Here is a 14,139-nt window from a genome sequence, read left to right as displayed (position 1 = left end):
TGGTTCCCCATCCCCTCACTTTCAATCTGCAGGTGTCCTCAGGTATAAAATGAGTCTCTTGTAGGCAGCATATAGATGGATCCTGTTTTTTTTATCCATTCTGATACCCTATGTCTGTTGAGTGGAGCATTTAGTCCATTTACGTTCAGAGTGATTATTCGAAGATACGGATTTAGTGTCATTGTGTTGTCTATAGGTTTTGTTCTTGTGTTAGTCTCTGGTCCTTTGTAGTCTTTGCAGCATTCCACACACAGAGACCCCCTTAGGATATCTTGCAGGGCTGGTTTAGTGGTCATGAACTGTGTTAGTTTTTGTTGGCCTGAGAAAGTTTTTCTCTCTCCTTATATTCTGAACGACAGCCTTGCTGCATATTCTTCCTGTTCAGCTCATTGAACATTTCCTGCCATTCCCTTCTGGCCTGCCAGGTTTCAGTGGAAGGGTCTGCTACTACCTTTATATGTCTACCCTTGTAGGTTAAGGGCTATTTGTCCCAACTGCTTTCAGAATTCTCTATCTTTGTAGTGTGCCAGTTTCACTATGATATGTTGTGGTGTTGACCTGTTTTTGTTGATTTTGAAGGGAATTCTCTGTGCCTCTTGGACTTGGATACCTGGCTCCTTCCCCAGATTAGGGAATGTCTCAGCTATAATTTTTTCAAATAAACCTTCTGCCCCTTTCTCTCTCTTCTTCTTCTAGAACTCCTGTGATACGGATATTGTTTTGTTTTATTGTATCACTTAGGTCTGTAATGCTCCCCTTGTGATCTAGTAATTTCCTTTCGCTCTTTTTTTCAGCTTCATCATTTCCCATAATCTTATCTTCTGTTTCACCTATTTCGCTTCTCTGGTTCTTTCATCCTTGCTGTCACTGCATCTAGTTTATTTTGCATCTCATTTATAGCATTTCTTAATTCGTTGTGACTATTTCTTAGGTCTTTGATCTCTGCAGCAACAGATCCTCTGTTGTCTTCTGTGCTTTTTTCAAGCCCAGCTATTACTTTTATGACTATTATTCCAAAGTCTTGTTCAGATATATTGTTTGTGTCTCTTTTGAGCAATTCTCTGGCTGTCATTTTTTTCCTGGAATTTCTTTTGAGGAGAATTCTTCCATTTCATCATTTTGGCTGGGTTTCTGTCTTTTACATGTTTTAATAGCTTGTTATGTGTCCTGCACCTAAGAACACTATTAAAGAGGGCCTGGCACTTCAGGAAGCGTTTTTGGAGTGTGTTGTGTGCAGTCTGTTGTTGTGTATATGACTGCTCTGTCCCACTGGTCATTCTTGTACAGAGCTTCTCCTTACTCGTAGTGGTGGATTGTTTATGCCTTCCACACCAGGTGTGCTTTGATTTGTTTGTTGAAGTAACCCAGGAAAAAAGGAAAAGGCAGGGGACCTGATCCCATACAAAGAGAGAAATGAAAGGGACAAAAACAAAAACAAAAAGACGAAGCAGAGGATCAAAGGAACTATGTGTCTTAATCCAGAGAGAGAGAAAGGAAAATAAAGAAGAAAGAGATATAGAAAAGGTGTAAAAATAAGAGTGAAAACGCCTGATTAAACAAAGAAACAAAGCAGAGATAGAAAGAACATAAATACGCACATATAATTAGAATTGACCAAAACTCAAATCAGAAACTATGAGCCTGATTCCAAAGGAAAAAATGAAGAGGGTAGAAAGAAAAAAAGGAGAAAAGAGAAGGAAAGAAAGGAAAACAAAAGAACAGCAGACTAACATACAAAACTGCAGGACAGTTGTCTGTTGGTGCCTGGGACTGTGCTGGTCAGGAGGAGAGGCCTTTGGGTCACTCAGTGTCAATCCCGCTCCAGTAGATAAGCAGTTACTGGGCACGGAGGGGTGGGGTTTGGTGCAATCAGGTCCCGCCTCCACTGGGGGCTGCTGTCCTGTTCCCTGAAGTGCCACCATGTTGGTGATGGGGGGAGAAATGGCAACACCCCCGTCTCTCCTCCCCAGACCAGGTGTCTCAAACCACACTCTTCTGGCAGCCCTCACAGAGCAGCACAGGCGGCTGGCTTGCCCTGCTTCACAGTCTCCCCCGCATCTTCTAGGCACTCGGCTGGGATTCAAACAACAATGTCTTAAAGAATCGCACACCACCGGGACCCAGTTCTGGAGTAGTGCCATTCCACCCTGCTGATATCGCTGGTGCCTGCAGGGTCTTCTGCCCTTGGTGTGGGCAATAAACCCTCTTCCCACAGTACTTGAGGGAGGGGACCGTTCTCTCCCAGTGCTCCCCTGAGATCACTACAGTACCCCAGGGGCTGGCTTCCAGGTGGTGTCTCCCCTCCCCGACAGGCACACGCACATGGCAGTCAGGCACTTTTGAAAACTCCCCATCTTTGGCTCCTAAGGCTGTTTGCAAAGTAGAGACTGCAACTCTCTGTATTTCTCATTCCCCATTCCGTGGTCTGGAGAAGTTCTTCCCTTGGCCTAACTCAATACCATGACCCACAGCTTCTCTTTCTCTCCCTTTTGTCTCTCCACAGAAGAGGATCCCTCCCCTCTGTGCCTGTGCCGTTTTATCTCCCCAATTCGCATACATGCACCTCTGTGCCACCAAGCCATCTCCCTCCACAGATAGATTTCCTGGGGTTCCAAGCTGACCTCAATACAGCCAGGTTTGAGGGACTAGGGAAATCCCATTCCCCATACCTCTCCGCCATCTTAACTCCTCCTGTCCTAGGAGACATTTGTAAAGCCTTGCTAGTGAGCACTCAGAAAAGGACAGAATTGCCAAGACCCAGAATTAAGACCTCAAGAAACAAATCACAGCCAACTTAACACATTTTCAATAAATTGCGGGAAATGTTAATTTTAACAAGTCATGAAAGAAGGGCTTTTTAAGGTACCACTGAATTTAATGAGGTTAATGATTATCAAATTTTTAGATTCATAATAGTTGAAGGAACTGAATCAAAAGATATTGTTTTAAAGCACGAGGACTTGAATGAGGACTTCTACAGCTTGCTGCCTAAATTTGTGGGTATCATGAGGTCGAGAGGTATGGCTCACTTATACCTTAACCAGAAAATGGACCAAATGTAGTAGAAAAAAAGAACAAGAAACTTAATATGGTTATGTGCAGTTTAGACGAAATAATTTTGCTCTTCTGGGAGAGAATTTGTGATAGGGGATGGATAAGGTTAGCAAAAGCAAATATAAAAATATTAGGGATTTTAGAAGAAAATAAACCCTATAAAAGTTAGTCGTGTCATATGGTTCCTAAAATTATAAAGCAAGCAATAGTTTGATTCTACACTTGTAAAATCTCACCATCTCACCTGTCATATTTAATCCTTGGGATTAATGTCTGACAATTATGTAGGTAATCCCAAGAAAGTCATTTGAAAAATCCTGGGACAATTAAGCTGTGTGGGTCAGAGGCAGATATGAGTGATTGATTTCACCTGATAATATGGACTGTTTCCTTAACCTAAATCTACAGCTGTGTCTTCTTCTTTTCCAAACATTCTCACTTAGTCTCAGGCTTTAGTGATCCCAGCTAATGTTTATTACATACACATATAATAAACCCAGCAAGTGTTTGTGAAGTACTTATTGTGTGCCACTCCCTATTATAGATGCTTGGTTTATAACAGAGGCAAGGTTCTGTCATGGACTTACAGTCTAATGGAGCAGACATGCAAAAAAAAGCAAATAAACAATAAAATTTTATGTTATGATGTTATTCTGTAAAGAAATAATATAGGACAATATGACAAGTATAATGAGGGAAAGAGAGGAGTGAAGTCATTAGACACTAGTTAGGGAAAAAGAAGGCGTTTGAGTTGAAACATGAATGACCTGAAGGCGTTAGCCATGCAAATATGGAGAAGATAGGCTCTGTAGGCAGAGGGAATAGCAAGTGCAAAGGCCCTGAGACAGGATTCAGCATGGTGTGTTTAAGGAACTGAAAGAGATCCACTGTGACTAGGGCATTTTGTTTGTTTGTTTGGTTTTGTTTTAATGTTTATTTTTGAGAGACACACACACAGACACACACAGAGCACAAGTGGGGGAGGGACAGAGAGAGAGACACACAGAATCTGAAGCAGGCTCCAGTCTCTGAGTTGTCAGCACAGAGCCCAACATGGGGCTCGAACTCACAACCAGTGAGATCGTGACCTGAGCCAAAGTCGGAAGCCCAACCAACTGAGCCACCCAGGCGCCCCGGGGCATTGTTAATAAAGGAGAGAGAGATGAGAGATTGAGTGAGGTAGTCAGAAACCAGATCATTTTTTGCCTTGTAAGTTGTGTTAAGGGATTTAGATTCTTATCCCAGTTAATCAGAAAGCCCAATATAGGATTTTAATCATAAAGAGATCATTCTGAATACTATGTAAAATTGATTGTGAGGGAGAAATAATGAACATAGCAGACTAGTTATGTGAATTCCCTTAGTTCAGGCAAGAGATGATAGGAGCTTAGGCCAAGGAGGTATTAATGGAGAGTGAGAGAGTTGGATGGGTGTATATTTTAGAGAAGTGCTGACAAGAGTGTAGAAATACTGAGGGGCAGGGGTTGATGGATAGAGAAATGCTGCGAAGATTGTGTGAATTTGGTAAAGATTAATTTAGTTGGTAAGAGTCCGTGGTAAATGTCAGTTCAGTATAGTAAAGAAGCTAATAGACTCAAGATGTAGAGGAGTAAGTTACAAAACAAAGAGGTGCTTAAAATCCAGAATTTAGGTGTATTATTCTTTTTGATGAAAAATAGAGGCTATGAATTCTGGAGTGCATGGCTGAGATATTCCAGGCCTAAGATTTAGCCTTAGAAGAATTATCAATGAAGTGAAGAAGCCAAAGAATTTAGCCGTCAGGTTATTCAGTGATTCAACGTGACAGCACTGAAGTCAAGATTGTTGGGATGAGGTAAAGAGGAAGACAGTGAGTCAGGCTTCTAGGAATAGCCAGTAAAATAGTACTAAAGACAGGCAAGTGTGTACGATTGAGGTACAGAAGACAGGAGAAGAGAAGGAGTGGTCAGCTGGGTTTCATACCAAGACTAAGTAAAATGAGGAATGTACTCAAAAAGACAAAACTGTACGATTCTACCTATATGAGGTATTAAAGAAGATTCACAGAACAGAAAGTAGAGTGGTGGTCGCCAGGGGGTTGGGGGGGAGGGAAGAGGAGTTGTTCAATGGCTATAGTTCAAGATTTGCAAGATAAAAATGTTCTAAAGGTCTATTTCACAATGAATATACTTACGACTAATGAACTGCATGTACACTTAAAAATGGTTAAGAAGGTAGTTTTATGTTGTGTTTTTTACCACAATAAAAAGAAAACGAGGAACACAAACTGTCAACTGAATTTAGCCACAGAGAGATCATTAGTTACCTTGACAAAAATACGGTTTTATAAAGCTTGGAGGATGAGGCCCACTTGAGGTGGTTAAAGAGTGACAGGCAGGTGAGGAAATGGAGACAGAGTTGCTGGAGTGAAACTATCATTCAGCTTGACTTTTAATAAGAATAGGAAAATGGAAGGGAAAGGTAGTTTTGTTGTTCATATGTTTTATTATTATTTTTTTAGGAGAAATTATTCTATAATTGGGCTTTTGGTGTTTTGTTTCCTTTGCAAAAAGGCGATTTTATAGTGGTTTTGAATGGGGACTCAAAGCATGCAGTGGAGAGGGAGATGGAAAATGCAAAGGAAATATATCAATTGAAGCCCCTGAGAAAAAGGGAGGAGGTGGAATACACAGCATAAGGATCTTGCATTTGGGTAGTTGTCAGGACTGGGGCAAAGAAAGAGAGGTCCATTCCCTGGTCCTGCAGAATGGTAAATTAGTAGGATGAGCAGCCTCACACCTGGACAAATTGTTAGCATGGGTCCCCATTAGAAAGCATGGAAAGAGACAATGTCGAAACTATGCAAAGAAAGACACAATTGATGAGAAAGATAATGCGCAAATGGCTCTTTGTTCAGTTTTCCTAAGAAAAGCAGGCTAAAAGGCTGCAAGCCCAACTCTTCAGACATACCTGGGAAGGATTTAAGTCTTCATACCTCTCTCTGGTAAGAAATGAAAACTCAAGTAACAGACAAAGCAGGAAGTTTGGCTGCTGCAGAGGTGACATGAATTAGAGCTTCCTCCCAATCCTAAAAGGGATAAATATTAGGGGATGGCAGAATTAGAGTAGATACTGATGTCTGTTCCATATTAAATGAGGTAGTTCAAGATTTTCTTAAGTCTAGTAGTTTTAGAGGTTGGCTAAGCAAAGAAATAGGTGTGCATAACTCATGGGAAACCTGCCAAGTGCATTTGTTTGGCAACTTGGAAATCTGGCTTTAGAAGATATTTCATGAATTATGTGAAGTTTATTCTCAATTGGCGCTCATTTTTCCGATCAGCACATTTCATGGAAGTATTGGAAGACCTCCACCTTATCTCTTTTCTTTCCTGTCCTCATTAATATAGTCATATGTAGACATTGATAATTCTTTATGTTTTCTCTTTTTCTTCTAGACTACTGATAGTTCTTTATGTTGTAAAGGGCATTTTTAAAGATACTTTTAGAGGTCTAGTAATTTCTTAGATGATGTGACCCTTCTTGCTTAGGCAGTATTATAGTACCTGTTTAACCTGATTGCTGTATAGTCTTTAGAAGGTACAAGTATTTTCTAAGAAATATATGTATATTGTAAGTGACTTCTGTATTTGAAAACAGTAAGTTTCATTCATGCATTTATTCAACAAACATTTATTGTTTACATTGTGGTAAGCACTTCACTTATACCAGTAAACATAATGGTCCCTAACCTCAGGAAGCTTCTAATTTAATGAGGGAATCCAGATTTAAACAAATAACCCCACAGACTATATGATTTCATTAGTAACAAGTTCTGTGAAGAAAAAGTACAGGGTATTTTGAAAGCATAGGACCTGGGCAACCTAAGGTGATTTGGGGAATTATTGAGACCTCCCTGAGAAGGTGACATTTAAACTGAGGCCAGAAGCACGCTTAGGAATTAGCCCAGTGAAGGTATGGTAGAGAGGTAGGTATAGAAAGTGAGTGGTAGCAGACTGTGCAGAGGCCTAGAGGTGGGGAGAAACTTGGCCTTTCTCAGGAAGAGAGGAAAAAGCAGTTGGATTGGAGCAGGGCAGAAAGGAAGAGCTCTTACTGGAGAATAGGGAGCCCAAAACCACAGGTGTCTTTAGAGCAGTGCTGCTCAGCGACAGACAGGGTCAGATTTGTGTTGTTAAAAGTTTACTCTGGTAGCTGTGTAGAGATGTTATCTCTAGGACAGGGGTCAGCAAGCTGTTTTTGTAAAGATCCAGATAGATAGTAAATATGTTAGGTTTTGTGAGCCACCTGGCCTGTCACAGCTGCTAACCTGTGTGTGTAGTGTAAAAGCAGCCCTAGACATAGGTAAATGAGAGAACCTGGCTGCTTTCCATAAAGCTTTATTGAAAGCTCATTAAAACTATCTGAGAGCTGAAGTTTGAATTTCATGTAATTTTCATGTATCATGGAATGTTATTCTTTTCAGTTTTTTGAAATGTTCTTAATGTTCATGATTTTGAGAAAGAGTGCTAGTGGGGAGGGGCAGAGAGAGAGGGAGACACAGAATCTGAAGCAGGCTCCAGGCTCTGGGCTGTCAGCACAGAGACCCACGTGGGGCTCAAACACGTGAACTGTGAGATCATGCATGACCTGAGCCGAAGTTGGATGCTTAACTGACTGAGCCACCCAGGTGCTCCTTCTTTTCTTTAAAATAAGAAAAACCATTTAGGGGCTCCTGGGTGGCTCAGGTAGTTGAGCATTTTGATTTTGGCTCAGGTCATGATCTCACAGTTCAGGAGTTTAGCCCCACATTGGGCTCTGTGCTGACAGTGCGGAGCCTGCTTGGGATTTTTTTCTCTCTGCCTCTCCCCGACTCGTGCGCTCTCTTTCTCAAAATAATAAATTTTTAAAAAATTATAAAAAGCATTTTAAAATATGAAAACCACTCTTAATTTATTTGGTCCGATAGTCATGGTTTGCTGACCCCTGGTATAGGATTTACAGTTCTTATTTAACATTTCTACTCTGTCTCTTAAATTATACTTAAATTCTACCATGACATTTTTCTTCAGTTGTCTACCTTGTTTTTCAACACTCTGGTAAAGGTATGACCAATGCTAAATAAAAAGTGGGAATATAACCTCTCTCCCTTTCTATTTCTGTCTTAGTGTTCCATTTTCTATTCTGAAAATCCATGTAACACGACTGACCTCTATTTTTTTTTATTCACAGGCTCTTTTTTTTTTTTTAAACAATGGGCAATTTTGTATTTCTCCTATTTATTTTTTCTTCCCAAAGTGTTACACATTGTGCTTTCTTCTTTCAAGCCTCACACTGAATTTTTCATTTTTTTTTTTTAACCTGGTGATAGTTCTTCTAAAATTCAATTCTGGCATTCAGAAGAAAAAATGGTATGGACAGGAGAAAAACAAAGTAAGAAATAAAGCAACAAAATTGCATGCAAGTATTTGTTGTGTGAATGGATAAAATACCTTGTTTCCATGGAGATAAACATCTGTGTAATTCCAGATCTGCAAACACAGCATTCTGACTTGATAGGATGTTTTCAGTTGCTTTCTTGCAGTGCCCTACTCCGACAGCCACCCCACAAGATGCTGGAAAGCATTATGTAGTGGAAATAGTACAGACAGACCTGGTTCAAATTCCACCTGACCCTTACTAGGTATATGATATTGGGCAACTGAATTAATTTTGTGGAGCCTAACTTCCCTGAAGCATGCAAAGTACATAGTCTTTTGTACTTTGTATTGGATACCTACATAGTACATAATACACAGTGTTGGGACTAGGTGTGTGGGAATTCCCATCCACCTTTCTCCCACACGGAGGTAGCCATGTTAAAAAAAATGGGGGATGGGGACAGCCTCTGTTTGGTGATGGTGAGGATGTTGGTTTTGGTTTTAACTTTTTGCAGATACGAAGTTAAAGAACAAAAGCTGGAGTTTTTCCCAAATGGAGCCAGTGTACTTAAAAGGTGGATAGATGATAAGTGTCTGTACTTTTCCTTAATATTTCCTTTGCCTTGCTTATTTTGCTTCTGAAAACTTAGGTTTGACAGTTCTTGGGAAGACCTACCTAGGAGTGGACCTCCCCCACCTGCAGCACCTCAGGTTTTACATATTGGTAGCCAAGTAGCCACACTCTCCAAAGCAACTACATATTCTAGGTAGAGTTTTTTTTTTTTTCCTTTTTGGTATGTCTAAATTTTAATGCTGATGGGTGCAATTAAATACTAAAATGGACTAAAAGGGAACAAGTGATCGTAGATTACAGAACTGACATCATTAATATATACACAAGAAAGCTTGGCGCTCAGCTGTGGAACACCGCTTTACATTGATTTCATGTTTCTCTCTCTTTTTCTCTCTCTTGTTCAGATTCAAACATAAATACAGAGTTAGGGTCTATGCCTTCTATTTATTCGTTGTGATTTGGAAAGTCAGCTCCCTTGAGTTTGTCATAAGTCTACTGAATTAGAGCATCACTTCTAAAATAGGAGCACTAGAGATCTTATGTTCTGGGTGCCCACACGTATTCTAAAGATATTGAGGTTACTTGTAAGATTGTACAGGACTGCACTCATGCTAAGTCCTTTTATATGAATATTTATGATACAATGCCATGAAAGAAATTCATTACAGTTTCCTTTTCTTTTTTAAACAGACTTAAGTTTCTTATTATTCTCCATTACTTCCCCCAAATAGTACCCATTGCCTGAAAGATGCAGAGTAATCGAGAAATTCACAATTGAGGCATTTGGTAACTTGATTCGTCCACATTGCATGACACTCATGTTACCCTACTCTGACACTAATAGCATCATTCTTTTCTCTTTCTCGCCCCATTCTTTCTTTTCTAGCCATTCACGACAGTTGCTAAAACATAGCGCTACAGTTCAATTAAATTATAGGCTTGGGAAAACATTATACTTAAACAACTCTGTATAATTTTTAAAAATGGCTTGCCACTGCTCTTTAATTTGCTTTCTAACGGTTTGTAAAGTTATAGCCAGTGAAACTAGGAATAATGGATTATCAAATCCTTCCAACAAGGAGAAAAGACAGTTTCAGACACCTGAGCTCTCATTTAAATTAACCTGAGTTGAGTCTGGCACATACTTGCTTTGTGTTGGAGGTGGCCACTGTCACCAGTTGTGAAAAAAGTGATCATAGAATGGTGAGAATGTTTATTAATAACTTGCACGCATAAAGGAGGAGACCATAGGTTTCACGCTGTGCATTTTAGATTTTCTTTTTACTTAATAAAAAAGAAATTCTCAATTTCAAGTTGATAACCAACTTGAAAAGCATCACAGCCCTAATGATGGAATGTTAATTCCTGTCCAGGTGTTTGACCTTTTCTAAAAGACCAAAGGAAAATATTATTATTTTAATCATAAGAGTTCTGGAAATAAAATTTTATACCAGCATTTTTGAGTCTTGACAGAGCTAACTGAAAATAGGAGTATAGAACATTAGGGAGAGTGCTGTTTTAGTCATATTCACTTAAACTGTGCTGTTTATTTTACAGGGGTGCTTTTCTTCCCCAAGGAGGTTCATTCTCAATATTTTAAAGTTATTTCTTATTCCTTTTAATATGTATTGCTGCTTCTGAATAGGCAGCTGGTTGTACCTGCTTCTCTTGAAAGCATAGTCTCATTAAAATGTCAGGCTCTGGGTGTATATCATCTCTAAGGTAAAGCTCTTTACGTAGAGGCTTTTTAGAGTAATCGACATAACCTTCCTTTCTCTGCTTACAGAAATTCAAGCCGTCATGTTTAGATTTATTTTCTACTTAGATGCTGACAAATCAATCCTCACATGTGTGATGTATGATATTGATTTAACTTTAAATAGGATTAGAGTCAGAAGTTAAATACATTCAAAAGCATTTGTATCTCAAAAATCAGTTTTATGGAGGATTATATATCAAATTTTAATTTCCGTGAGAAATCATAGCAACAGTAAATAAATGGCCTGACCTTCTGTTACACTTCTGTATTGTACCTTTATAATGTCTATTAATGTAGGATGTTTACTATCTTACCTTTATTATGCTACCTCTTCTCACTTTCCCTTTTTGTTCCTCTCCTCTTTTTTTCCCTTCCCTACCTATCAATTTAAGCAGCAACACAAGCAGTGTGGCAACAAGTTCTTTGGAAGGTTTTCGAAACTTTTCTACCTTCTCTTCTCCTGCTAGATACAGTGCTGCGGCTCTGAGCAGCGCAGCTGCTACTGTGTCTGCTGTTCTTGCTGCAAAAACCAGGTAGAGCTTTATGTGCAGGGTGTGTCTTGTGTGATTTCCAACACTTTTCACAGCCTTACAGGTCCCCTCAAAGAAGACATAGCCACTTGAAACAGTCACAGCTCCGTATGAGACCTTGATTGTGTTGTGAACGTTTTACCCGGGTCATAGACCTCTCCCACAGTGTTTCTTACTGGTTTTTCTTTTTTTAACTTTATTTTTTTATTTTGAGAGAGAGAGAGAGAGACAGCACAAGTGGGGGGAGGGGCAGAGAGAGGGAGAGAGAATCCCAGGCAGGCTCTGCACTGTCAGCATGGAGCGCAAGGCAGGGCTTGAACCTATGAAACCGTGAGATCATGACCTGAGCCGAAACCAAGGGTCGGACGCTTAACTGACTGAGCCACACAGGCACCCTGTTACCGGTTTTTCTTTAAATCACCTGTTCATCTCTTTCCATTACTGCCATTTGTCTAGGATACTTCTCAGTTGAATGTTGTGGGGTTTGTATAATTTTTAGTTTTTCATAATCTGAAACAGAATGAACTATCAGTAGATATTTTAAGTTTCTATTGGTATTCTCTTCTCCCACAAACTGATTGTATTTGAGGGTGATCTAAAGTCAAACTATTCTAACACCTCTCCTCCCCCAAAAAGAATAGTAACTTTTTATTTTTGTGAGATTCTGTTTTTACATAATGTCTAGTAGTCTTTATAGCTTTACACGCTTTCTAAAAGATTGTCTCAATCTAAGCTTTGGTGAAAATCTAGTCATTTCCATATGAATGAGTCAAATAATAGAATACTCTTTGCCCTTCTTTTTATCCTCTTTCTACTGCTTTGTTTTTTCTGCCTGTCTGTAAAATGCTTCTGTCTGTAGCTCTTTCTGAAAATGTTTCCAATCATAGACTGTAAAAACTACTTTTTGCTATTGGTCCTGTGATTTTTCGTCTTAAACCTCTTTCTGAATGCTCACCAGGCTCTCCAGTCCTGATAAATATCACACACTCCTGGATGCACTTTGCATCAGCCCTGTTTCCAAGCCTTTAGCTTTCTCGTACCTCCAGGCCTCCAGAAAGTCAACTGGCTCTATCCATGTTAAGGAAGCAAGGTACTGTGGCAGCGCATATCACAGTGGTGGTTTGCTGTGAAATATACTGCTTTCTCTCTAACACTTAACCACTATATTAATAAGCCAGATGAGAAAGTCCTAGAGCGGATTTGTGTTGTTTTAAATTAACTGTAAATTCAGTGCAATGCTTATTGCACAAGCGTGTTATTTTGTATGGTCATTAACTTTCCTTTTAACCCCTTGTGACATTTTTTAATAGCACATTTGATGTTGGTATGAAATTATTAGTAGTTTTGCAAGTATTTAAATTATAGTGGAACCCTTTTATTGCGTGCATGTAGCTGTACTAGAATAATCAAATGTTTAGTAAGATATACCTTTATACCTTTTGCAGAAATGAAAAAGAATAATAAAACAATTCATTTTGATTGGCTACTACTTATAGTACTTAATACGAAGTTTTTACTGGGGCAAACAACAATTTTACCATATCTGGGAAATTCTGAAACACAAAATTAATTTTTTTACTAAACTTAACCATGATGCCAAAAATTATTAGGCATAATATAAAAAATAAAAATATCCCAAGTGTTCACTAAAGGTGTAATCTTAATGAAATAACTGTATAAAATCATTTCTGATGGAGCATAAAATTAATGATGGTGTATACAGCTATGACTATAATTAGTAAAAACCTGATATGATTTGGGCCATCCACTGATTATGTGTTTAGAGCCTATCCACTGCTATGGAGGTTTTCAATATACTTAATTATATAACTTTTTAGGAGGATGTTTAAATAGAGGGAGAGAGATCATTGTCCATTTTTCTCTAAGGAAAAAAAACCTCCCCAAATAATTTTATATTTGTGGAATTGTGAGTGTTAATTGAACAGAAATCTTTCATCATCAGAGCTAACTCTGTCTGTACAGAGACAGGCTACTGACCACACTGAGAATAAAAAGTCCCTTAGAGAACTTAATGGAATGTTCTAGGTATTCTCTCCAGAAAAGTACCTATTGCATTTTTAAAAAGCTAAGTGACCAATGATATGTTTTGATTGATATCAAGTGGAGATGGGATGGGGAAAACGGAAATAAGATGGAGAAAAATACTAGTTATGAGACAATATTCCCTTCGTTAGTGCCCTGCTCAGTCAGCCCTTATCTTTATATTTCAGTAAGTTATTTTGCACTCACTATTTAATATAAAAGAATAACATTAAAATTCTTGCAAACCTTGCTTGATGAGAGAATGTTAATGTTTTTTTCATTTACCGTTGCAAAAACAAGGACAGTTTTATAACATTTTCATACATAGCTTTTACATGCAGTCTGTCTTTAAGTAGAGATAGTACTCTGAAATAAGTGAATCCTAGATAGTTTTCCCTTCAAGTAAAACATTTTGTTGTTTAAATAAACTTCTTGTTTAAAGAACAAAAAAGATGTGCATGCAGTAATGGGCTGACTGACACTATCCATGGACCCACTTGTAGAGCAGGTAGCCATTATCATTACTTTTTATTAACAGCAATAGGCACAAACTAAACATATTTTGTTATTTGGGAAGGGAAATGATTTTCAACAAGATAAGTGAGTTGGCATTCTACAACAGCAGGAACATTTGGTTCTCTAAAGAGACCTTAGTGAACTCAAGTGAGAAGAAAAAGCAGTTGGGACAGTCACATGTCTTATCTCTTATTTTTCCTTTTCTAAGAGAATAATCTCTAAAATTATAATAAAGTATAGTATACCACCAAACTTGTTTCTATTATAGTA

General features: G+C 38.7%; 1 protein-coding gene across 12 annotated transcripts in view; it reads left to right on the top strand.

Annotated features, from left to right (window-relative positions):
- The window catches only part of PDLIM5 (PDZ and LIM domain 5), a 219,063-nt gene that overhangs the window by 148,484 nt on the left and 56,440 nt on the right, over positions 1-14,139 (top strand). The window contains exons 9-11 of one of the 12 annotated variants that reach the window (XM_042984173.1): positions 9,098-9,214; positions 11,176-11,313; positions 12,269-12,400. The exons of 10 other annotated variants lie outside the window; for them this stretch is intronic. In XM_042984173.1, the coding sequence (XP_042840107.1) occupies positions 9,098-9,214; positions 11,176-11,313; positions 12,269-12,400 (387 nt within the window). Of the gene's footprint in view, positions 1-3,792; positions 3,799-5,105; positions 5,109-9,097; positions 9,215-11,175; positions 11,314-12,268; positions 12,401-14,139 lie in introns of those variants that run through there. One more of the 12 variants, XM_042984171.1, reaches the window with a different exon arrangement.

Source organism: Panthera tigris, chromosome B1 (assembly GCF_018350195.1).
Source record: "Panthera tigris isolate Pti1 chromosome B1, P.tigris_Pti1_mat1.1, whole genome shotgun sequence".
NCBI lineage: Eukaryota > Metazoa > Chordata > Mammalia > Carnivora > Felidae > Panthera > Panthera tigris.
This window is presented reverse-complemented; position numbering and strand designations above follow the sequence as displayed.